The 26,907-nt window shown below is 41.2% G+C and overlaps 1 protein-coding gene across 6 annotated transcripts in view; it reads right to left on the reverse strand.

Moving 5' to 3' along the window:
* Positions 1 to 1,453: 1,453 nt before the first annotated feature.
* The window catches only part of PALM2 (paralemmin 2), a 318,639-nt gene continuing 293,185 nt past the window's right edge, over positions 1,454 to 26,907 (reverse strand). For 3 of the 6 annotated variants that reach the window (XM_025359219.1, XM_025359224.1, XM_025359221.1), the window contains 2 exons: positions 20,836 to 20,937; positions 9,522 to 10,261 (listed from right to left, as the gene is read on the reverse strand). In XM_025359219.1, coding sequence (XP_025215004.1) covers positions 9,522 to 10,261; positions 20,836 to 20,937 — 842 coding nt within the window. Of the gene's footprint in view, positions 10,262 to 20,835; positions 20,938 to 26,907 lie in introns of all 6 variants that reach the window. The other 3 variants (XM_025359220.1, XM_025359222.1, XM_025359223.1) reach the window with 3 other exon arrangements.

Consider the following 26,907-nt stretch of genomic DNA (forward strand, 5'->3'; position numbering starts at 1 on the left):
ATCTACTTCCAGCTTACAAAGTGCTTTTAAAAATGTGATTTCCTTTAACTTCACAACAACACTAGGGATGAATGTAAGCACACGACTTTCCATATGCTCCTACATTTGAACTTGTTGGTATGCTCTAGAACTGTGGGATGTGTAATGTGCTATCATGGTTCCAGCCTACATGCCTACACATTAAAAAGTATTCCAATTAACAAAGAGAATAATGTAAAGAAAGCCCTGCCATTCACTGTATAAGATGAATCTGACAAAACACAGCTCCACAAACAACTGCACTAAATGCTTAGGTACATAGGGAGCACCCAGTTCTGGAATCCCCAGCACTTTTGACGAGGACAAGATGTTCTTGCATTTCTTCCACTTTCTATTGGTTGAAACTCCTGTCCATCTTAACCTGGCAGTTTGAGCAATCTATAAAACACCATTCATATTTCCATCTTTAAAGTTACCCTCCATACATAAAGACATTAAAAAAATCTACCATGGAACCCAACCAGATGAGAACTCCCAACTGATTCATTTACTTAATATCCTCAAAGAAAACCATTTTCTGTGACAGCTCTGCAGGTGGTAGGCATCACATCTACTCTTCATTCATTCTTTCATGCGATAATTTTTTTGAAACTTTTTTTTGAGCAGTTACTATGGACCAGGCCCTGTTTGAGGCCAGGGGTTGGCAAATTATAAGCCCATAAGCCAAATCGGACCCAGCCTTTGTTTTTGTAAATAAAGTTTATTGGAACATGGCCACACTCATTCATTTAAATGTCATGTATGGCTGCTTTGCAGCAGAGCTGAGTGGTTGTAACAGATCATTTGGCCCACAAAGCCAAAACTATCTGGCCATTTATTGAAAAACTTTGCTGACCCTGTTCCAAGTAAAGAGAGGTGACCAACAGAAACAAAGTCCCCATGTGTCTTCAGATGCTCTTAAACAGCAGACTGCACCAGATGAACCCTGTCACTTAGCCTAAGGGGCAGCCCAAGTTTGATCACGGTCTGGGCTGCTGCTGGGGGCTTGCAAGGAACAAGAAAAGGATGACAGGTGTGGAGAGAGACATGCAAACGGGGTTAGAGGGAGGACATGTTGGGAAATTGGATTAGTGTAGAAACCAACTACAACAGGTGGGCCATGAGGATTCCCACTAAGGGGCACCCAAACCGGTGGTCCAGGTACCAATGCATCAGAATCACCTGGAGACATTATTACAAATGCACGCTACTGGGCCCCACCTGGGAATCGGAATCTGAGTTCCAGATGTGCGACTAAGCTTCCACATTGTTAACAGGTACCCCCGGGTGATTCTGAAGCACGCTGGAGTTTGAGAGGCACTGGGTTAGTGTTTAGTTTTAGTGAACAGCAGAAGGTGCTCCCAACAGAGTCTGGCCTGAAGTCCGCTAGTGGCAGGTGAGAAGGGGAAAGAATCAGGGCACAGACACACAGAGGTAGATGCAGTGAAAAGGCAGTTTATTGTCTATTAATACTGTACAGAGGAACAGAGAGAAGCTACAAGTACAGCATCAGCTGTCGCTGGCAGTGTCTTTTCTGAAGTCAGTTTTTATTTTGTTTTTCATCTGAAGGAAACAGAACAGTCAAAGTACACTTCAGGTTACAAAGTACAGCAGCTAGCCCAGTAAGCTAATTCAGAGTAAGCACGACAGGCTCCCACCCCACCCCCACCAACCAACCACAAATGAAAGTATTTACAGAGACGTCACTCACCCCGAGTGAGATGCTAAAGCTGAAAATTTCACCAACAACCTACATTCACTGAAAAGCTGCATCAGACACAACATTTTCTGGAACCCCTGTATGATTTTGACTCTCCTAAGTCAGGAGCTTGAGAGGAGGAAAGAATGTTCCAGAACACTGCAAAGAATAGAACTCTTCCCACCTGCCAGAATAGGATATCACAGAATTGGAGTTGGAGCTACATACAGAATAGTTCGGATCAGGCATTGCCTGGTGGCCTGTGTGTATATCAAGACCTGTCATTGCAAAACTAAGTGACTGGATGTCTCCCTGCCCACTTAATCTCAAAACCAAGAGGTTCCTTAGTAATAAGAGATTAGAGTAAACTGGCTCTCCATTAGCACCTTCAGGCAATTGCATAGTTCTTTCATTTTTGGAGTTGTCTCCATGACAGCAATGTTCACAGCTGGGCTGGAGTTGGGCCTGTTGGAGAGATTCTGGTGATGAAGGAATTTAAACGATTTGCATGGGAACCAGAGGGGTTATTTCTCTTGAAAATGGAGTAGATCTAACCTTGTCTTGTTAGAAAAAGGGTCTTGATCTCTTGGGTAGTAGAAAAAGGCCTCATCCTGAGGAAGGACGATGCTTGGGAAGAGAGTCTCACAAGAGTGGTGAGTAGTTTCCGAGACATGACAACTCTGTCTGCGAGACAGAGGAGCAGGTGTTGGGGAAGAGCTTCAGAAAACTGAGTGTGATAGGGATGAGACTTCAGGAATTTGACAGAAACTTGGGGGAAAATATTCAGGAACTCTAAAAATTCAGAATCTCCTTTGTGGATAAACACAATCTTTTCCTGTATCTACTTAACTCTAAAAATACGGTGCAGCCCTGTGTTATGTAGAAGGCCAATAATATCTGATAATTGTGTTTTTGTTTTTTTGTTTTTTTTTTGAGACAGAGTCTTGCTCTGTTGCCCAGGCTGGAATGGAGTGGCGAGATCTCGGCCCCCTACAGCCTCCACCTCCTGGGCTCAAGCAATCCTCCTGCCTCAGTCTCACAAGTAGCTGGGACTACAGGTGTGCGCCACCATGCTGGCTGATTTTTGTATTTTTTAGTAGAGACTAAACAACATGGTCTCACCATGTTGCCTAGGCTGGTCTTGAACTTCTGGGCTCACACTATCCTCCTGCCTTGGCCTCCCAGAGTGCTGGGATTACAGGCATGAGCCACCACGTCTGGCTCCTGTAAGATTTATGTTGGTGGTTTGTCTGCTTATGTATAGACTGAAGATGATCAGAGGGCTCTGACTCACCGTTTCATATATTTTTCTCAAATGCACCAGAGTGAGTGGTCCCTTAACCTCAAATGTGGCAATTACTCCTTAAATATGTGAAAGATTTAGACTTTGATAGTTTCTGGGCTTTGCTTGCATTTAAAATAGCTATCTCCTTCCCAAAGATTATTATATATTACTAAGGGTATAGCCCACAGAGCTATCAAGTCGTCTATCTAATCTACCTAATGGCAGGTGTAGAAAGCTCGATCTTCCAACCAATGCCTATTTGGAAACACTGGATCTCATGTAATGGCAGTGCAAGGCCAAGTGACAGGCCCTTTGTTCATGCCCCCAAGGCTTGGCCTAGTGCTATAGGACTCCCCAGAATGTTACCTTTAATGGAATGAAGAAATAGCTCAGTCAATCAAGGGTGTTTTCAAACTCAAGCTCCATAATGCATATAGATTTCATTATAAAAATACTATTCCTTAAAAAAATACATAAATGTAAAATATTCCATTTCTACAGCCACTCCTATTCCCACCCATATCATCCTACTCATCTTAGACTATAACGAATGGGCACATTCCTCAGTCATGGCTCAATCATAGAATTTGAGTCCATCTCTCTTGCTTTTTCAAGCAATGCCAGCTGTGCTTAAAAATATGCTCCCAGACCCAGTTGGGTGTCTGCAAGTTTCCTTCTCTCACAGTGGGAAGGACTGTGAGGAAATGACTGCAAGAGGTCATGCGCTCCATGTAGCCTGTCTCCCTGAAAGGCAGGGTGCGATTTTGCAGGCTCATATGAGAACACAGATGCGCATTTGGTTGGTAGACAGGCAGAAGTAAATCCCAACCTATGCCCACTTTAGCCCCTTTGGACCACACCTGCAAGGTTCTGCCTCAATGCTCCTGTAATGAAAGTCACAGCTCTGAAGAAGGCTGGGTAGGAGTGGGGAAGAGAATGTTGTGTTAATACAGCTTTGGAATACAACCTGCGTTTTTTTTTAAAAGGACAGAAAAGAAGAACATAAACAGTGATGCTAAGGCAAACTGTCAAATGGCACATCAGTACTATTTTTTTGTCATTCATTTTGTTAACATCACAAGGCAGATACATTCTGTAAACATATATACCATACAGTACATTAACCATAGGAAAATAAAAAGAAAGCCACCCTGTAATTCTTTTCTTTCTGTATTTCTATTCTTTCACTCCAGAAGGACTGTCTGAAGTCTAGGGAGAATTTTTATGATTTGTGAGATATACTTTTTATTTTATTTTTTTGTAAAAATGCAGTGACTTGCAAAAAATAGCCCCAGGTGATTATGAAGAGGCAATATGAGGAGAAGACAACCCTTTATACCTCAACCTGTAAAAACTTAGAAAACAGACACAAAATAGAAAAAGTCATTAATTTCAGAAAACATCTTGTTTTCCTGGTTAGTAAAAGAGAACATTGAAAAATTATTTTTATAAAAGTTAAGGCTGTCCAGATCTTTGATGCAGAAAGTCTACAGTCCCCAAAATTACATATTATATTTTCATATTGAAAGCAAGTTCTTTCGTGCGACAGTTCTGACCTTCTTATGGTAGACTAGAAGGGAGAGGGGAAGCAGAGGCTTACTTAAGTTATATAAAAATTATGCAGGGAGCGCTGGTCTAAGGAGCCCTGGTAAAATTCCCCTTTGCGACTTTCAGGATGTAGTCTTTATTCTATACCTTTCTACATTCAAACAATCAGTATTTTGGTTTTTGTTGAAATGGGAATTTTATTAAGAAGTTTGCTGAAGCTATGAAAACACAGATACATATCTGCATTGTGCTCCTAATAAACGACTTTTCTTTTTCCCTAGAAAATGCAGGAAAGTTTTCCTGGTAATACCAGAAGAAGGCCTTTGTGAAGTGAACTGGTGGTAGCAGGAATCAAACATCCCATCTTCCTCATTACTTGTTTTATTATATAAATAACTCTGTGCTCTTGCTGTGTTGTACTATCCAATAGAACAAAGGATGTTTTCAGGTTCTATCCTAATCACTGGAGTTCTATATACCTTGATTAAGAAATTGAGGAGCACCCGAAAGATTGTGTATTTATGAAGTTTCTGAAACACCTATGTCTTACATATGCCGAGAATCTATGGTTTCAATAGCAAATGTGCATATGGCAAAAATACAATGTGAAATGGCTCACTTTGGAATGATTTTTGTTGTAAACTAATATTGCAGGAGATGAGATTATTTCTTCCAGGAAAGGACCTGTTAGTGAGTAAAACTCTCCAGTGGGTCCAGGGATGAACAGAGATGACTGAGCTTCTAGATTTCAAGTCAATAATAAAAAGTCCTTGATGCTTATTCTGTCTATGTCCATCTGCGTTTTATATTGACAGGGCTAATATTTCTTACAAAGGAAGACCTGGTATAGTAGTTAGATTTTGTCTCTATGACCATGTTCCCTCCCTCCTCTTTTGCTACCATTGGTTCAACAGGCATTAAATAAATGGTAATTTTCAAGGGTATGCTGTGGTCCCTTGAAATGAAATTCTGCAGGAAGTAAAGAGAAATAGTCTGTTTTTACACTTGGCCTCAACATTTTGCTCCAGAGATGATATTGTATCTCTAGGAAACTCTCTTTATATACTTCCCCTCCTTTTATAAAAACTTGACTCTAACCAAAACAAAATATTCTACTTGCTTGTAGATAAAATACATTTATCAGCAGGAAATTAAATGGAATAGGTAGACATTTTAAGCAAATACATGTCTATTAACATTTCAGAAAGGAACCAAATCAAAGTAATAGAATTTGAGTTTCCCGAAAGTTTTGAATAATTCTAAGATTGCTCAGAAGGCTCAAGGAAACTGTGTTTTAGGTTTGGCCATAAGGGCATTCCCTACCTTCTCTTCCTCCCTATCACCAATATTAAATGATGTCACTAGACATTGTCAAATCAGTTTTAGAGGCAATTATTATTTTTTTGCTTATGTAAGGAAAATAATATGGGTAAAAGAGATACAAGCTGAAAAAATTCCCCTTAGTTTGTCTTATTGCACACTAAAAGAAAGAAAATATTTTTAAGAAGAATACAGAAGTCATTAAGATTTTTCAAGATATGTAGAATTAATCTTTATCATTTTAACCATTAAAGAATCTTTCATTAAATGCCATTGAAAATCTATTTATATACAAATGAGATACCCCTCCTTTTATTTTTTTCTCCTCTTTCTATTTAAAGGGAACTGATTATTTATTTATTTGTTTGTTTATTTTTTGAGAAGGAGTTTCGCTCTTGTTGCCCAGGATGGAGTGCAATGGCACATCTCGGCTCATCGCAACCTCTGCCTCCCAGATTCAAGCGATTCTCCTGCCTCAGCCTCCCGAGTAGCTGGGATTACAGGCATGCACCATCATGCCTGGCTAATTTTTTTTTTTTTTAGTAGAGACGGGGTTTTTCCATGTTGGTCAGGCTCGTCTCGAACTCCCGACCTCAGGTGATCCATCCGCCTCGGCCTCCCAAAGTGCTGAAATTACAGGTGTAAGCCACTGCACCCGGCCTGATTACATGATTTTAAAGGAAAGCCCAACTAAACATTAGCTCAAAAAAGATCTTGGTTTTGCAGTTTCGTTACTGATTCTTTCATTAGTCTGGTTATGTAACCAAATACCCTGCATTTTTGGAGAGTGTGATACCACACATAATAAAATTTATAGAGAGAATGCCAACGGCAGCAGGAAAGGCAGCATGTTCACAATCACAGCTCCATGTACACTATCATCACGAAGGGTAGTTACTTGCTGCTATAGGCGAGATTTTAGGTCTCATCCCGTAGAAGTACTGGCTAAGCCTGAATCCCCCATTATGACAGGAAAATGATGGGATATATGCAAATATATATGCCATATTCAAACACACCTTCATTTACTGTGGCTACAAATAGCCTGAATAAAGGTAACACATCTTACTTCAAAGTCCATTAAATCATAAGCTTTACTAATAAAAGTACAGAGAGAACTCGAATTCATATAATTTGCTAATCATTATCCCCCCATAATAGTAATTAGTGAAGAGAATACAGATAATCATTAATCTTTTAGTTCTTGTGTGTAGTGTTGTAGTAAGATGGGCAGAACATTTTCTTTATGAATAACTAGTTCACTTAGGCAAGGGTAGGTCCCTTCAGGGAATCATCTGTTCTGGAAGATTGATTCTGTTTATCAACCAGCAAGCTCAAGGGTTCTACATTCTACCATTTCACTCACTAACTGTGCTTACATTTTTAAAACTCACATTGAATAGCTTGAATCACCAAGTGAGTAAAAAAGATAAGCTATGGTAAACTTTTAGATTGTTTCTTTCTTAAGTAAATCATTAAAATAACAGATTGTCCAAGACATTGAAACTGTTTTCTCCCTCTATGTAAACAGGTTTATCTGCAGGCCATTTTATGTGATGTCTAAATGATGCTTCAACGACCATGTACTCAGGAAAATGAAGCTGAGAGTAGCGCAATTTATAGGCATCCAAACCAGGTTTCTCGATAAAAGAGCAGTTTTATTCCATTGCAGCTGTTTTGATGAACTTGAGATTTAGAGATATTTCCCTCAGTTATTCAAAACCAAGCCTTGGATGAAATAATCTTCAACAGCAGAACTTAGCTCCTTTATTTTTCTCTTCTTTAACTTTTTCTGTTTACATATAGGTGTAAACAAAATAAGTATAATAAAGCGACCCATTTTGTGCTCATTAAAATGCAATTATTTCAGAAAATTAACTTTGAAAAGTAAAAACTGATGTTTTTACCTTTCCTATTGAAGTAAATATAATTTCAAGCCAGGAAATTTAAAAAATATATATATTTAGCACTGAGTAAGCGAAATAGGTCAAATTAGACAGCTTCTACAATAAAATTCTCTCAAGACTATCTTATTTTTTTCTGATCTACTTTCCACAGAAGTTAGACTTGATGTACTATATCATATGTTTTTTCAAAACTATATACTATGGGACATAACTTTATGAATAATTCATAACAATGCTATAAATGTTTGGGCAAATAAAGTTAAGATAACTCTTATTAAAACCAGTTATGTTATATCTTTATTTCATTACTATATTATTGTTACTTTATTAAATTGTTTCCCTTTGGTTTTACTACATTTGTGGCTTTTTGCTTTGGGGGAGTGCTGAGAAGGTATTTCAAAAACTGTTCATTGTGTTCTAGATAAAAAATATTCTTTGCTCTTCTGGAATTTCCAGAAGCTAAAAATAAAAACAATGCCCTAATAAGCTCAGCTATGTGCCACTCAATATTTGTTATGAAATTAAGTGTTTAACATTGAAAAGACAGGTCTTTCTTAATTTTCATAAGTTTTTTAAAGTTTTTTTTTTTTTTTTTTTTTTTTTTTTTAAGGGCAGATAAACCTACAAGTTGAAGTTACCTAAAACATTTTCTTTCTCATGGGGCCAGAAAGAAAAGAGTACAGATGCAAGGCTTTGTAATCAACTGGGCATGAGATGAACAGTTAATGCATTACAGCACCATCCATGATGAAGTGGGAGCATCATGGCAACCACTGTATGTTGGAAAGACTGTTTTAAAAATATGGTCACTGCAAAGATACTTCTCAAGATGATCCCCTCCTTGAAAATAGATTAACATGACAAGAAAATGTCCATGAAAAAAGAAACAATATAAAAATTTACATTTTTTTAAGAGAATAGAAACAAGGCTTGTGAATTTGCCTAAGTTTGGAGATCAATTGCTACTGATGCTTCAAACAATGTTTGTTTCATGTCCTTAGAAATTTTTAAATGGTGCTTCTTATATAAAGGGTTCATTGGTTAAACCATAGAAAGAGAGACAACCGCTGATGGGCAGGTTATGGAATCAGTCCCTACATTTCAGCTGTGACAAGCTCTGGGTTCTTCTACATCGACTTCATTTCAGTTTTAACAGAAAGAAAGTCACGAATGCACAATACTGTAATCTGGAAGCTTATGTAAGGCAGCAAAAAGCATCACCCTAGATCAGACAGACTAAGTAAGGTCCACTTTTGGCTACACTAGCAACCGGCTAGAGCCAACAGCATTTTGCCACACAAGATATAAAAACAAAGATCCACAGCAAAGGAGGCAAGTGAGAAACCAGGGACATGGCAGTGTGTGACTACGTTACAGGAACACACTACAAAATGAAACCCCCAGTGCCAATGGGTTCAATTCCAGTCAAGTGAGTTAAGGCTACCATATCACTGGCTGATACGAAGAGTCCATTCCAATCGAGCAGGAAGGAAGTGATTCACTCTTGAAGACACAAGGAAAGGTTTAGAGGAAAAGCAAGTTCTTGGAGAGAATGAAGCACACACATGCACGTTGTCTCTCAGGTGAGGAAAAGGAAAAAAATGAGAGAGATCAAAGCAATCCAACTGCAAGGCAAGGCAGGTGTTTGCTTCCAGTTCACAGTATTGCAGTTAGTGGTACAGTGAGGTCTACGTGAGTGATGGAGAGTACAGGCTGCCCAGAAGAAAGGAGAAGAAAGAAGTGGTCACATGACAACACAGCATTGACAGCGCTTTTTCTTTTGGGTACCTGGGGCTGGCTCTGTGGCTAGGCTCTCTTCCTTCCCTTCTGGGGATGAGGGCTCTGTGGTGTCTGAGACTGGCCTCCCGGACACAAGCTCAGCCGCGTTCCCGTCAATAGTGGACACGTCCGTCACTGTCTTCTCCCTCAATGACTTCTCATCATCTTCATCAATGAGGACCAATTCTGCCTTGATGGTTTCATCATAGCCTAGCACCTTTTTTGTCTCCTCTTCATCCTCGATATTTTGGTAGCCCATAAAAATCATGGTGACTGGCTGATCCAAGTTTGCATCTGGCCCTGCAGCGGTGGGGGCTTGGGCCTGCTGCCCTGGGTTCCCAGAAGAATGGTCTTTCCTAGACTTATGTACCATTTCTAACTTGGCTTCTTTGCAGAGCATGTGTTCCTTGGGATGGCTGAGACTCCCATCTGCAATCACAGTCCTTTCAGACACGTGCCCTCCTCCTAAGCTTGATTGTCCAGCCTTCTGAATAAGCTCTTCTACATCCTTTGTGCTTAATTTGTGCACTCCATTTTCTACTACGGTGCCTCCTGAGTGCACCTCATACACTACTTTGGTACCATCATCATAGACTTTGACTCCTTTCTGATGAACCCCCTCTGGGCCAATGGTAGATGTAGAGAGAATCTTGGTCTCTCCTGTTTGTTTGTCTTTCTCCACATTAATTTCCATGGCGTACACAGCTTGAATGAAAACAAGAGAAAGGAAGTGCATGTTACAACAAAAAAAGCCAGTGAATGGTTAATTGCCAAACAGACAAAAAAAAAGATTTTGTGCCCTTTCTATTCTAACTGCCAAGCATCTTGAGTGTTAGAGTGAGGTGCGCACTGTAAACAAAGGTGGTTATATCTGCATTTTAACACAGCAGTTTAATGCACTAGGAAGACAGATGCACAGTTGCTATATCTCAATGGCACTCACACATTTAAGGAAGATCTGCTAAAATAAGGGCACAACAGACTTTAGATCTTGGTGTGAAGAATTTCAGGGAGGCTGGCAACATGCAAATTACCTTGATTGAGGCCTTCCCCAGCTGACAGACAATTTACAAACCCTTGGTTTAAATGTGTTCCAGTTCCAAAATTTTAAATAAATAAAAAAACCTCTTTCATCAAGTGTTTTCATTTTCTCTACATTTCCACAAAGGTTTTTCAAGGTGGGAAATGGCTATCCTCCACTGTACTATACAATAGAATATTTTCAACAATTGAAAAGGCATGAGAGCATTCATATTATGTGCCCGGTGAGTACTTCAGTCACTAAGCTAGGTACCTAACATAAGAACTAAGAAAAGCACAAGACAGAAGTAACATCACAATAGGACACTGGAATTTGAAGACAATGATCGCAGAAGGCCTCTTTCATCTTCCATGCACAGAGTGCCAAGTCCTGCTGCCTATAATAGCTTTCCCATCTGTTGTCTTCTTTTTGTTCCATTGCTACTACTCAATGTAAGACATTCAATTCCTCTTCCCTAGATTGTTGGAAGAACTTCCTACCTGGTCTCCCCCTCCCCTTGCCCCTGCCTCTCAGTCTTGTATCCTTTTTAATTCATCCCAAATCTTGCTGCCAGTCTGGGGTTGCTAAGGACAGCTCTTTCCTGTCCTATAGACTCTTGTGACACCTCATACTTCCAAATTGGTTTCTCATAGGCTTCCCGGATGGGAAGAAACTGTGCACCAGGCCCACAGAGCCACCAGGCTCCAAGTGCCCTTTATCTGGATGTGCCATGAACCCATCAAACTTAGCAGCTTCCAAACTGACTCCAGCTTCTTCTGTCAAAACTATTCCACAGTCTCCGTGCCAAATAACAGCAGTACTGCTACCTAGTCTCTCAAGCCAGAGGCCTGAGAATCACGTCTGACTTGTTCTTTTCTTCCTACTTTCTTACAGCCAAACACTCACTGACAGTAAATAATTCTACTTCAGATATATCTCATCCATCTCCTCACCACCATTTCTATCACCAAGGCCTTAGTTCAGGCTCTCCTCTGCTCTCTGCACAACAGTCTTGTTTTTTATTTCACCTAACACTTCTGTCTTCTTGCTCTAGTCCAGGAGACAGCAAACTGTGGCCAGAGGACCAAAGACAGCCTGACCCTGTTTCTGTATGGCCAGAGGAGCTAAGAGTGGTTTTACATTTGTAAAGGGTTGTGTTTATTTAAAAAAAAATAATAAATAAAAAGGAGGAGGAGGAGGAGAAAAGGAGGAAAAGATGGAGGAAGGAAAGAGAAAAGAGAAAGAAAACAACGAATGTGCGACAAAGACTATATGGTCCACAAAGTCTAAAATAGTTAAAATCTGGCCATTTATACAAAAATTTTGCCGACCCCTGACAGCCTGTGCTCCATCCTGCCCACAGTTACTTGAGTCGTAAACCCTTTGTTGGTTTCTTGTGTCTTTAGAAAATAAACACCAAACTCCCCAGCATGGCATACAGTTCCCTTCAGGATGTGTCTGCAACCTTCCTTTCTAGCCTTGTCTTGCGGGCTCTCCCATTCTTAACACATTGTGGCCATAACAACTTCTCACTATTCCCAGGACACTCAACTTCCTCCCATGGCTGCTCATTCGTGTGTCTGCTGTCCCTCTGCCTAGATAGCCTCCTGTTGCTCCTCTAGACTCCTAGAGATCTAGCCCATGTCTGCTTATCATTGTCTTGAGTCCCTACCTCTTTCTGAATAAGTTCCCTGTGTTAAGAAGATCCAAACTCTCTTTTCAACCGTATGTTCTAGTGCTCGTTTTCCCTTTAGCACAACCAAATAACACCATCCCAGACTTAAATATCTCCTGCTTTTGTTAAGATTCCCTTCTCCTGAAATGCCTTTGTTTTGAGTTTCTACATATCCAAATATAACCCATTGATTAACGCCAAGGTCAACTGCCTCCTCTTCCATACACTTTCTTTGATCTTTCCATCTCTAAGTCATCCTTCTCTTCTTAAAATTTTCTCAATACTTTTTCTAAACTTCTCTGAAGGCTCTTAACAATTACCACTCAGCTGTATAATTATTTGTGGGAATGTTTCATCAGCTTCATAGATTTTTAGGATCTTTTGAGGGTTAGTTTCTTGCCCAACACCTATCCATGACGCCCCCTCCCTGTCAGCACCTACCTTAGAGCCATTTGTATAGTAGGTACCTAATATACACATCTGTGAAACAAAGGCTAATAATTCAAGAGTCTAATATGATTGTTGTAATCTAGTAACAAATACTTGGTATAATATGACACCAATGAAACGGTACACACAGTAATTAATGTTTGAACTTGTTTGAAATAATAACAGTGATGATATTGTTCCATCTGCTTGCATAATAAGATACAATCTGTTCCTGGTTAACACTTAACTAAAAAGATTATTAAACAAAATCCCATATTTGGTTTTCATCAGATCCATTTTGAAAGTTTCACTTGTTCAGCATAAAGATCTCAAGTTTCTTCAAGTGACTCAATGGGAGGCCAACCAATATTTGTCATAGAGGTGCATGGGCACACACAATGACAGTGTATCCAAATAAACATTTATCTCAGTTAGTTCCTGATTTCTCACAAAATGTGCCATCAGAGGAATAGAATAGGTATTTAAAATTTGCATGGACTCCAAAAGCCTGTTCTTGAAATATTACACTTATTTTAAAAAGCACAGTCTGGGATTAGAATATTATATCTTATCACTATGAACAAACACTCATGGGACATAGTTATAAATAAGGAAAGTAATAATTGTTAGTTTGTAGGTACAATAATTATTCTGCAAACATTCAGTAATCTGTGATCAAATCCACACATTGGCCTACAATCAATACAGAATATAGAACAAAATATTTCTATTTTTATATCTATATGTGATAGGATAAAAATACAAATTATTACCAAGGGGATGTTTACAGATGTCCCTATCCCTCTGCCCACCCAATGAGAATGCTGGGATCATTGTTGGTCCAATTTTCTCTCATTTTAATCTTTGCCTGTTCTAGAATCAGAGACTGGAAGAAAGGAGAGAGGATGATGAAAAGTTCTTTGCTGGAAAGGTTAAGTACATCCACATATATACACTGATGAGAAAGGAGTTTCGTGGGAGAGAGAGTAAAAACTGTGAAATACGGATAGAGAAGGAGTATTTTGTGGTGGTAAATGATGTTTTAGAGCAGGTGATATGTGGAGGAAAGAAAAGCGAATATGAGAAGTATTGCCTAGTGGAGATATAAATTAGGTCCTATTTATTTATTTATTTATTTATTATTTTTTGAGACAAAGTCTTACTCTGTCACCCAGGCTGAAGTGCAGTGGTGCGACCTTGGCTCACTGCAACCTCTGCCTCCCGGGTTCAAGCGATTCTCCTGCCTCAGCCTCCCACATAGCTGGGATTACAGGTATATGCCACCATGCCTGGCTAATTTTTGTATTTTTAGTAGAGATGGGGTTTCACCATGTTGACCAGGCTAGTCTCAGACTCCTGACCTCAAGTGATCCACTGTCCTCAGCCTCCCAAAGTGCTGAGATTACAGGCATGAGCCACCGTACCCAGCCAAGGTCCCTTTTAATATCCTTCAGGAGAAATAGTTAAAGAACAGAACACCTTCTTAATGGTTTTTTGGTGTGTGATTTTAAGCTGTATTTCTTTAAATGTGACATGGCTCTGGGACTGAACCACATGTGACATGGTTTTATTAGGGTTACATATTTATATTTACATGTTGTACACTATTCTTCCAATATTCCTAGAATATGAGCATAGAATATTTTAAGCATTTTTATATAATTTTATAATAAAATAAACTTAGATATGTTATGTCACAAAATGCATATGTATTTTTTTCCTAGATAAAACATAAGGCTTCAGAGGAACCACAAATCACACTTAAGAGTATGATTCTATATTCCCTTCTGCATTCACTCTTTCCTCCAGTAAGGGTAACAAAGGTGAACACTTTGAGAAGCTCTGGCTTAACCCAAAGGCAATATTTAGTCTTCATGGATACATATGTGAGAATGTTATCTAGGCCTTTTAGAAAGCCATGCAAGAGGTGTGAATGTTTAAATGTCGTCTTTATGAGTAAGCACTTATATTTTGCTTCAGTTGTCAGCCAATAATATTCAAAAGCATGAACTAGAGTATATATGAACCAGTAGGAAAATAAGACTTACGTTTTCAGTGCAATGTCTTATTTTTGATGCACACAATTTTAAAAACTCTTCTACTTCCTATTGCTGCCAAATGTTTATACCAACAGCCTCTCATGCTTATCATCCCTTCATCTCTAACCACAAAGCACAAAGCATACTCTCTAACCTGCCCTGTCTTCCCTCCAGCTTCTCCATGTCAGAGGTACACTACAATTTGTATAATGATGAGGGTCAAAGGGCTGGGTGCCTTTGTTCATCTTATTAAAAAAATGAGGAGGGAGTGCTGTGGAGGGTTGAGGGAGCCCTGAAAGAAATCTTGAAACATACATGGACATACAGAAAAGTATTTGAAGGAAAGCTCTTGAAATTTTCCAGGATGAAGGACCTGGAGAAGGAGGACAAGAAATAGAAGACAATTCAATGGAAGTTTCACTGACAGGCTGGCTGAAATCTGGAAGTATGCTTTTATTAAATTATGTATTTAATTATTGATTTCCAAACCTTATATATTGATGACAATGAGCTTGGAGTATATAAAACACTTTTGCTACTCCTTCCAAGAAGCCAGTGAGACAGCTGAGTAATATGCTCTTTTTAAAAATTATTTTATTTTATTTTAATATGCCCTTTTTATTAAAGAGAATAAGAACCAATGTTGCTAGCTTCTTCAAAGGGATACAGATGAATGACTGCATGGATACTTTGATTTTGGGCCTCCTCATTTGGTTTTCTTGGTTCTTGCTCCCTAATAATTCTTTCATCAGTAGGGAAATGCCCTGAAGGAGTACAGACATTAAGTGGAGGTTGAGAATTCCAGTCTCTAGGTTCTGAAAACACCCAGGTGCGGAGTGGAGTGTGAGGACTCTGGGGAAGGTGCCCACCTAAAAACCAAGGTGGGAGTTTTGAGCAGAGAAGCGATTGCTCTGCAGGGCCCAGACAGATGGGTCTGAGGAGCACAGAATGTTTGGTTCTGATTCAGATTTATCCCCCTGGCCCTACACATGACCGTGTTGCCTGCTGCCTTCACCTTTGGCAGAGAGAAAGCAACGGTAAGGGCTGTAGGGAGCCTAGAGAAGAGGGAACAAGAGTAACAGACACAAGCAAGGCGGGAAGAGCAATGGACATGAATACATTTGAGCATCAGTCCAAGAGTATACAAAACAAGACTATTCCAGGAGGATGGAAAGTTCAATCATTGATTCAGGCTTTTCCCAGATCAGTTCCTTTCATTCGCTGTGATTACGGGAGGAGGAACAGGCTGAGAGCCCATATACAAAATATAAGCACCACATGCTTCGCTGTCATTAGTTAGGGAGATGGGAGGAGGGAGAAAGATAGGATCAGAATTCCTATCCAGATCACACCCCATTTTGGGGCTTCATTTTCTCATTTGTACAATGAAAGGTATCCAACTTTGATATTTTATGGTGCTGTGAACACCCTGCGTGGTTCACCAGTCAGTGATGTGTAAAGTACAGTAGGAAGGAAGCAGATAGTAAGTGTCATCCATGGGGGGTCAGGGTCATCTCAGTTAAAGAAACATCCAGGAGCTGGCATTGCACCTGGCATGTGATAGACAAGCAATGCACAAGCTTGACTTGTTAAATGAACATACATATGGGTAGTCTTATCCCTTTGAGCAAATGGTTATACATATACATATGTGTTCACATATTCTCTTTGGGCTGGAAATGTAAAAATGACTATTGTGATGTCAATGACAATAAAAATGAGGAAATTAATTTCGATTGGCTTCTTCCTCTCATCCCAAAATGCAATCTCTAACTTCAAAAATATAGTTAGATAGAAGAAATAAGTTATAATGTTCAATAGCAGAGTAGGGTGACTAAAGCCAACAATAATTTATCGTCTACTTCAAAATAGCTAGAAGATTTTTGAATGCTCTCAACACAAAGAAATGATAAATGTTTGAGATAATGGATATCCTCACTACCCTTTTTTGATCATTACACATTGTATGAATGTATCAAAATACCACATGTACCCCATAAATATGTACAATTATTATGTATCAATAAAAAACTCCCGCCAAAAAAAAACAGTGATCAAAAATGTCTGTGAATCAATTGTTTTTCCAAGACACCTTAGTAGTAACAAAACTAAGTCAGCAAGGTTGTGATGTTGATGGATAATAAAGGAAAGCCAATTTCTTATGTCTGATTTTTCTTCTATTTTTGGTCAAAGAAGGAGAGCTTTCAGCCTGTAAAGTGCCGGAAAGAAAGTGGCAGAAAGGGAAGTGAAGCCCAGACAAGCGGAGAATCTTAGAAAAGAATAAAGCACTGCAGGGATATAAAGGCTGTCAGTGCTTTGGGATCAGGGTCCCGGTTCTCATGTTGAATTTGTCTCAAGAATCTTGAATACCAGGAAAGCTGCTGGAAGCTGACACTCAAAGGTCTGATTTTCAAAAATGAAAATGAGGGGATTCTAAACTACATAGAAGGAGCTTGACATCATGGCTAGCTAAATTCTAAAGTTGTGCTTCAAAGAACAGAGATGACCAAGAGCCAGCATGGGCTCATCAAGCAGAAACTATGCAGATTAATCTCATTTTCTTTTTTGTTCAAGGTCTCTGGAAAGAATAGGCAAATTGCATTTGAAAAGATCCAGCGTATTTGGATCATCACAAAATCCCTTATATTCCTGTGGACTACACAGAAACTTGTGCCTTGGGTGTTAAGACAATTAACTTGTTAGTGGTTGCATGATCATACTCCAAAGATGTCGATTTAGGGTTATCAAGGCCCAAGAGATCTCTAATGGTGTGCCACAGGGCTCTGACTTTGGTTCCAACATGCAACATTTTTAGCAGTGAGATGATAAAAAATAATAAAAGATTGTTTTTTCAGGTTTGAGGGGGTACTAAACTGAGAAGCAAAGTGAGGCTATGAGGATACCATAATCATGAGCTACAAAGACCCTAACAATAGAGAAGAGGGTTTTCTACTTTCAAAACTTGTTAAGCCCTAGATTCAAGTGAAATCTGATGCGGAAACATGATATGTAAACACGAGGATGGAGGAACTGCGCATGTTTGAAATAGGAGGGAATGTCAGAGCCCTGTCAAATCCCATGACATCACTCCCCTTCCCGACTTCCTGCTGTGGTTCCTCAGTGCCTCCATGAAACCCCGAACATTCCTGAGAGACAACTAACAAGAAGATATTTAATAGTCATAGCAAATCTACAAAGGACAGAAAAGTACATAGCTCATGCTTAGTTTTGCCTTTTGAGATTAAAAAACAAAAGAATTCTGTAGGTCCTTCTATGTATGAGCAGGTGAAGTAGTATATGTATAACTAGGGGAAACAGACTGAACATTTCAGCTGAAATGATTCAGAAACAACAATGCTATGGATAAAGGGAGCAAGGCTGACGTGGCACACATGAAATGACTTTGAGGCCTTTCAAAACTGAAGCTGAAAGGCCGTGTTGCCAGCAAAGTCAGCCACATGGTCTGCAGCGTCATGCTCTATTTTGGGGGTGAGGAGCCTAGCTCAGGAGGCATTGGGTAGCTCTGAGCATGACACATCAAGTAGACTAGCAACCAAGTGAAGAGTGTTCAGATGAGAGGAACAGGAATGCTGGAGAGTGTCTAAAGGCAATCTCATCATCTCAATACCAGCTGGAGAGACTGGGGCTGTGAGCATGAAGGGGATTTAGAGTGAGGATCTGGGAAAAACAGGAAATAACAGTGATTTTCTAACACTTGAAGGGAAATTAGAACTTAGATGTGTTCTGAATAGCTCCAGGGGGCAGGATAAGGAAAAGTGGGTGGAAGATGAAGGCAGACAAATGATAGCTCCACCAGAGGAAGAATTTCCCAATAGTCAGAACCAACTAGAGATGGAATGGGTAACTTGGAGGAAGATTAAGCTTGGATCACAGAGGTGTGTGACTGGGGTTTGAGGACTTCTTCACAGGGCTGCTATGTCAAGGATTCAATGTTTGGATAAAGGATTGGAATAGATGTCTTCTAATTCTGAAAAGTAATGATTCTAAATAAATTCCCATTTATACAGAGTCCCAAACCTTCCAAACTCCAAACAACCAGGATATTTGTTATACTACTTAGTAACGACAAGTGACATTTGTCAAAATGTCCCTGAACTTATATAAATTTCCAAAAGGACATTCCTAAAGCAAGATGGACTGTATCTAGGAGAATTCTAGTGAATTCTCTTGGTTGGTAAGCCACACATGCTCTGTGTAGTCACTGTTAACCACAATTGATCATGAATCTGAACATCCCATTCCCTAAACAGCCTGGACAAAGGAGTTCATCATAACAAACACAATTCCTTCCATAGCTCCACTTATATGTAATCCCACAGTAGATGCATTTACGCAAATTAACTCTTAAGTCATCAACAGAAACATATGTAAACTTACTTTTAAAAAGATTCTGATCACATTATACTTTTACAAATGCATTGGCTTTTAAAATCATTACGTTTTGCAGGATCTTCAAAGATAAAGGGAGCTGGGTTGTGGAAATAATGTGCATTCCTACTTACACAGCACTACAATCACATTCATGTGTTACTCTTGAACTTTAAACTCTTTGACTACCCACACTGCTCAAATTCTTTTTCTCTCTCTTAAAATTATTTCTCATACACTGTCCCTACCCTCCCATGAGCTGATCCATATGTTGGATCATATCCCGTGTCCTTTGAAGTGCAGGAATTTGTGCAGAGGACCTGAGAAGTTGTTTACCCACAGCTATCAGGAATCATCAACACCCAAGTCTCTAATAACTAGAGGGAATGTGTGTGACTCTTAAACACATTTTACCTAAGTTGACCTCAGAAGTGCACCCTGGAGTACTAAAAGAGTTCAATGTTAAAGTGACTGCCAGTGAGTCCTTTGAAGCATAACTGCAGGCTGCAGGTTCCTGTTTATCCATCCTGTCACTGTCCAGGAAGACATGGAACTGGCTCTGGATTGACCAGATACCACTGACGGTCCCATCCATCTCTAGGACTCTGAGTCTGTACAATTCAGAGGGGAGGGACTTAGTAATCTGCTAAGTTGTTTACCGAGATGCCCAACAGATATTTCAATTAGCCAGTGGACATGACAACTATGTTAATTCTTACTTGACTTTTATTTTATTTTTGTATTAAAATAAGGAGGGATTCTTTGCTTCATAAAATATTCAGGTTGGCCTATATAAAATATTTCCTCTGGCTTAAACATCCATGATTGTTTTAGCTTATAAAATCTGTCATTATGTGATTTATTTTAAACGTACACTTACCTAGAATATGCAAAGCAGAATCTGATACTCATATTTGAATTCACTTATGTTGTAACTAACCATGCAACCTTGGGCAATTCATTTTTCCATTTAACCCCCAGCCCTCAGCACTTCTGTGTAGATCATAAGGGCTGGTATAGAGATTTATTGTTTGCATCCTTCCAGTTCTGATTTCTGAGGCATGTCTGCATTAAGCAGAGCAAAGCATGGTTCTCCCTATGCTCAACACTCAGAAGCTGGGAGGAAATGTAATTTACTCATAAATGTATTATTTGTAAAATTTCCAATTGTGAGAAACATTAGCAAGAAACATGTGTTCTTTAAATTGCTTCTTTTCCTCCCAAATATACCACAGTGGCTAAGAAATAACTCCAGAAATGGGAAGACTTAGGAATATATGTATTCATAATATACAAATAGCTCAACTCCCAAAGGATTCTGTAAAGATACCATAGGCTTTGAAAATATTTCCCACCCAGCTTCCATCATGGATGGCTCTCTCAATTTGTATAATTCCAATGAGGAAAATGAAAATCCCTAGAGGCAGAATACAGATGAACTTTGAGAATAAACACAGATAGAAGGACCACAAACACCAAAGAAAGACTCCCCCGAAGTCGGAGGTGAAATGCCATATGATTTACTCAGAACTCCTTCCCATTTGGTACTCAATTACCCATCTGGGGCCGGTGCCTGCCTTGTGTGGCCACTGTGAAGGCTGCGTCTGAGGCTGGGCTGAGGCTGTCCCCCTATGTAAGGATAGCAGGGCACTAATCTCATTAATAAAGCTCACTGAAATGCAAGCCCCTTGGACCATCCTAGCGTCCAAAGGTCCCCAGGACTTACCAGCCGCTCTGCTGGTCCCGTCCTGCCCAGGTGATGGTTCTGCAGTTCGTGAACAGAGGATTGGCAGGTCGGGAAGCTGGGAGGAAATGTAATTTACTGCATCTGGTAGCAGAGAACAGGGAATACAATTAGTCACAGTGTTGGGAGGCCCAATGGGTTCACTGCCGAGACAGCAGCTTGTCTGCCCTACATAATGGACCGCTGAGGCGGCCACTGAACAGGAGGATCAGGGTAAACAAAGACTAGCATTTGCCCAGTGACTGGTATTCAGCAGAGTAGCTGAGGCAGGAGGGATCCTGGCCAGAGAGCTCAAACCCCAGGATGGCTCTATGTTTCAGAAGAGTCATCAGAAATCTCTAGATTCTAGGAGGACAATGAGTTCAGGGACGGGGGGAAGATTCAGAGATGGGCTTGTGGGAACCATTATCAACTTGGTGGGATTGACCAAATAGAAAACATCAAACTAGAAATGTACATTAAACAGTACTGAAAAACAGATCCACTCTCTGAACCGGAAATAAAGCTTTCTGTGTCTGATTATTATGGGGCTCATTCCCTGAACTGGCAATATAGCTTTATGAGCCTGGTTCATTCAAAAGACCAACTTTATATGCATTACAACAATTAAACAGACTTCAGAATTGATCTCATGTTTTCAATACTGCAGGCTGGTGTTTCAGATATAAAGTCCTGAGATTCTAAATGACAACACCTCTTGAGCCCACCATTAGCCCAGTTGCAGGGAATGTTGCTGTGCAAAAGAAGGAGCCCATCAGCTTTGCTTGGGCAAATACCTCGACAAGACTTTTTAGGGAGGTGAGACCCGGGGAGCATGAACATTAGCAAGCATGCCAAGGTATCAGAGGAAAGGAGGAAACACCTGAGGTGAGACAAGACGAATCTGGGTACATCCCAGAGAGAAGTGGGAAAGTGAAAGCAGGAAGATTCCAGAAAGCTGGGCTCCATGAGATGTGATTCCTTCCTTGCATCACGACCATATCACAAAATCCTGGAACGTCCATCAGTCATCGATGGTTACATCTAACTGCTCACTGTATGTCTCTACTGAATATCCCACAATCACCTCAAACTCAACATGTGCAAAATGGACCTTGTATCTCTGCTCAACTGCTGCTTCTCCTGTCCTCTATCTTGACTCATGAGCACCACAGTTCACCTGGGATCCTCAGCAGCACCCTTCACTCTTCTCCCTCCTGGTATCCAATCTGTTCCATAGCCTCTGCCTCCTCCGCATTTCTCACCACTGTCCCCTCCTCTGCATTCCCACTCATACTGTTTCCGTTCTAGCAGCTTTCTTTTTCATTTCCTGCTGAAGAGGATTGCAAACAGACACTGGACTAGGCTTAGTTCAGTTCTAGACCAACCAGACCTTTTGCTGACTTGCAAGTGACTCTGAACAGTCCAGAATGTATTGACATCAGATCATTATGTTCATAGGCAAAGGTAGAGTATCTCTAAGAAAATAGATTTTTTGCTGGGCGCGGTGGCTCATGCCTGTAATCCAATCCCATCACTTTGGAAGGCCAAGGCGGGTGGATCACCTGAAGTCAGGAGCTCAAGACCATACTGGCCAACACAGCAAAACCCCGTCTCTACTAAAAATACAAAAATTAGCTGGGCACGGTGGCACACGCCTATAGTCCCAGCTACTAGAGGGGCTGAGGCAGGAGGATCACTTGAACCCAGGAGGCAGAGGTTGCAGTGAGCCAAGATTGTGCCGCTGCACTCCAGCCTGGGCAACAGAGTAAGACTCTGTTTCAAAAAAAAAAAAGAGAGAGATTTTTCCATATTAGCCATTTGGGGAGAAGGAATGAGAAAGGAAGATTAGGACGGCAGGACTTAGGGTGGAATGAGGCTCAAATTGCTTTCCATCTCAGATGCTTTGTATGTGTTGGAGCTTGGATCTCAGGTAAGGCAGACATGGTTGAAGGCCCCCCTCACTGCAAGGAAGGAAACAGAGCCTTTGAGATGATGGTAGGCTGGGAGATGGCTGGAAAGCAGCCTGCAGAGACCCCCTGAAGATGGTTTTGCATTTGAGTCAGGGGCTGTGAGTATAGCCACATGTCTGAAGTTGTGCATTATTCTCCATGTTGAACTGCACCTCCATGATTCTCTCTTTTTTTTTTGAGACAGAGTCTCACTGTCACCCAGGCTGGAGTACAGTGGCGCTATCTCGGCTCACTGCAAGTTCCACCTCCCTGGTTCATGCCATTCTCCTGCCTCAGCCTCCCGAGTAGCTGGGACTACAGGCACCTGCCACAATGCCCAGCTAATTTTTTGTATTTTTAGTAGAGACGGGGTTTCACTGTGTTAGCCAGGATGGTCTCGATCTCCTGATCTTGTGATCCGCCTGCCTCAGCCTCCTAAAGTCCTGGGATTACAGGCGTGAGCCACCTCCATGATTCTTAAACTTAGGTCACAGTCTTCTCTTTCCTTTAACTCCCACTGTGGGAGGCTGTGGGAAGGGTCTGTGCCCCAAACCAGCACAAGGCAGAATGAGAAAGAGCAGCAGCTTGAGGCCAGTGGTCTTGAGGGGGTAGGGGCAGGTGGGTAACAATTGTCCGTGGGAAGACCAAAGCAGTAATCTAGGACTACAGGGACAGTTTAGGAAAGGAGGGATGACAAGAGCAGATCTGTAGAACTTCCAAGATTCACTGATAATTTCCAGAAGTCTGTGGAATGGGATCTTGGTGAATTTGACTTTCTGCATTCAAATAAGATAGAGGCTGGAGCCCAAGTGAGATCTCATGGACTGGTCACATGTGTGTCTGCATACTCAATGTTTTAGCAGGAAAAAACAAAACAAAACAAAACAAAAAACAACTACTTACAGACAAAGAATTTTCCATCTGAAAGAACATGTGATTCCCAGGACTTATGTCTCAGCCTCCTCCAGGAGACAGCTCCCTGCCAGATGGGAGTGGATGATGGAGTTACCTTTGCCAGATGTTTACTGGCTACAATCTTGAAGTCTACGGCACTTGGAGAGTTGGGCTACATGGCTTCTGTTAAGAGATAAGGGAATGGGCTGGGCACAGTAGCTCATACCTGTAATCCCAGCACTTTGGGAGGCCGAGGCAGGCAGACCACTTGAGGTCAGGAGTTTGAGACCAGCACAGCCAACATGGCGAAACCCTGTCTTTGCTGAAATGCAAACATTAGTCAGGCCTGGTGGTGTGTGCCTGTGGTCCCAGCCACTTGGGAGGCTGAGACAGAATCGCTTGAACCCTGGAGGCGGAGGTTGCAGTGAGCTGAGATCACGCCACTGTACTCCAGCCTGGGTGACAGAGTGAGATCCTGACTCAAAAAAAAAAAAAAAAAAAGAGAGAGAGAGAGAGAGAGAGACAAGGGAGTGGAGAATGGGGCATCAGAAAGAGGACAGAGCAGCCCCCTCAATATATCATTAAGTACTAAACCCTAAGGTTATAGAGACAGGAAGTGTCTGATAGACCAGCACAAAGAGTAATAAACAGGCCTGCCAAACCTTCAATGGGAAAAACTTCTTCAGGTGGCCTCAATCAATAAGCTGCCCTCTTCCTGCCACAGTCAGGTTAGTCTTCCACTATTCTCCCCGCTGCCAGAGAAGGTGGAAAGCAGTCACTATAGAGTAGAAATTAAAGATGAGTGCTGCTTCTTAGCTCTAATCCTGCTGAAATATTTACAGTAGCTATGAAGAATCGAAACGGCTAAAGCCAGAGAAACAAGATTGATGAAAACTCTTTTTTTTTTTTTTTTTTTTTGAGACGGAGTCTCGCTCTGTCGCCCGGGCTGGAGTGCAGTGGCCGGATCTCAGCTCACTGCAAGCTCCGCCTCCCGGGTTCACGCCATTCTCCGGCCTCAGCCTCCCGAGTAGCTGGGACTACAGACGTCCGCCACCTTGCCCGGCTAGTTTTTTGTATTTCTTAATAGAGACGGGGTTTCACCATGTTAGCTAGGATGGTCTCGATCTCCTGACCTCGTGATCCGCCCGTCTCGGCCTCCCAAAGTGCTGGGATTACAGGCTTGAGCCACCGCGCCCGGCCGAAAACTCTTCTTAAAACGTAACTTAGGCTGGATACTGTGGCTCACGTCTGTAATCCCAGCTACTTGCGGGGCTGAGGCAGGAGAATAGCTTGAACCTGGGAGGTGGAACTTGCAGTGAGCTGAGATTGCGCCACTGCACTCCAGCCTGGGTGACAAGAGTGAAACTCCATCTCAAAACAAACAAACAAACACATAATTTATAGGCAACTGAAGACTGAGGTTTGCGAATAACCGGTATGAAGGTTTTGATGTGGGAAAGGCTCTAAGCTACCACAGACTGGTATGGGATCGGAAGCTAAAAAGATCAATATCATACACCAAGGACTGAGATAGGCCCAGGACAGACATTTTCCTTTGCCTGTTCTGGCCAAGAGTTTTGCATCACCTCAGTGGGTAAAGAGAAGAATTAGCACCAAAGATATACTATATTCAATTTATAGTTGTACAAGACATTATGCCTAAGACAGTGAAAACAACCCACCCAATAGATGAGGGTTCTGCTATATAACAACAATGTGTATTAGCAGGGGAAGAGAGGGAGTGTCAGAATGTATATGACCAGGAGATTCTACTCACGAGTAGAATAAATTGCTCTTGATTGCCCAGGCTATCATGTAATCAAAAACCACTGGTGATCCAGCAGTACGGTATCTCTATTTCCTCTGCCATGCATAGAGGGACACACTTAGGGTACCTGAGATGGGGTCATTACACACACAAACACCAGCAAGTATCTCACAGCACCTTGTAAGTTGGGATGCTTTTGCTGCTTATCTGCAGTGTCTGTATAGTTATATAATCCTAACCAGACCTGGATTCTGTAATCTGCATGCATCAGAAATTAACAGTGTTTCTTAAGTCATCATTGTTCCATAATAATATCTTGTTGTTTTTTTGTAGCAAGTTGGTTGATTCTAAGAGGGTCTTGGCAACTTGGGGCCTTGGAATTGAAGAATGAGAAGATAAAGAGACATCCCAAAGTTCCTCAACTGGAATGTGCTTCACCACAGTGTGGCTCTATATACATCAATCACATTCTGGGATGTATGTGTTCCCACCTTCAAACTTCTTTCTTTGCTAATAGATGTGGTATGATAAAGAGGTCACCCAGGCTTGGTGATAACCACAGACGGCAGGAATTATAATCCAGGGTGACAGGTAAAACCACAGAAACTCTTCCCTGGGCCATTTCCAAAGAAATGAGATCCCTAAGACTTTTACATCCTCTTAAGCCTGAGCTCACCCATCCTAGAGGATGGAGTCTGCGGGTAACTTTCTCTGCAGGCTCTTTTCAGTTATGACTAGGCTTCTTACCACCTCTACGAACGGCTTAGGTGGATGAGTGAAAATAATGGGAAGCAATGCAGAAGAAAATGAAAGAAGTTTGAGGTAAAAATGAGAGAGGTGGTGAGAGTTTATGATGCGGCTGCATTTTTGCTTCTTAACAAGTCATAGAGTATGACAGGTCTCCATGCCCCACACAGACTTCTCAGGCACATGACTTACTGGCACTTTCCCTTGCCTAGTTATCAGAGAGACATCTAGAGAAATTCCTGATTTGAGAAGGGAAGGGAAAAAAGAAGTGAAAGTGTAAAAGGCCAACATGCACTCTTTGGGTAGGTGTTCATGGGTTAGTGTCCCACACCGCATCCCAGCCCGACATGCACTGTGTTATTGCTAATTGTGTGCCATGTCTCAGGTCTTCCCAGACTCAGGGAAGCCTGCCATCCTCCCCACGTTGTACCCATAATTCCCCACGGCCACTTCCTCAATCTGTGCCCCACCCCCAAAGCACAGAACAAGTGCCCTGACTTGGTCACACCATAGAGACTTCCTAGAACTATGGTAGGTTCGCTTTTCCTGGAGTCCTTGCTGGCTTGGACATGACTTGGCCCTGCCTACTTGCACTCAGTGCATGAAGTTTAATTTAGTACCTTCCTAAAGATCACCTGGGGAGACAAAATCCAGATCTCCTGCTAGGGGAAAAAAAATTAAAAATCACAGTTTTTTTTTTTTTTTTTTTTTTTG

The sequence above is a fragment of the Theropithecus gelada genome, chromosome 15 (genome assembly GCF_003255815.1).
Source record: "Theropithecus gelada isolate Dixy chromosome 15, Tgel_1.0, whole genome shotgun sequence".
NCBI lineage: Eukaryota > Metazoa > Chordata > Mammalia > Primates > Cercopithecidae > Theropithecus > Theropithecus gelada.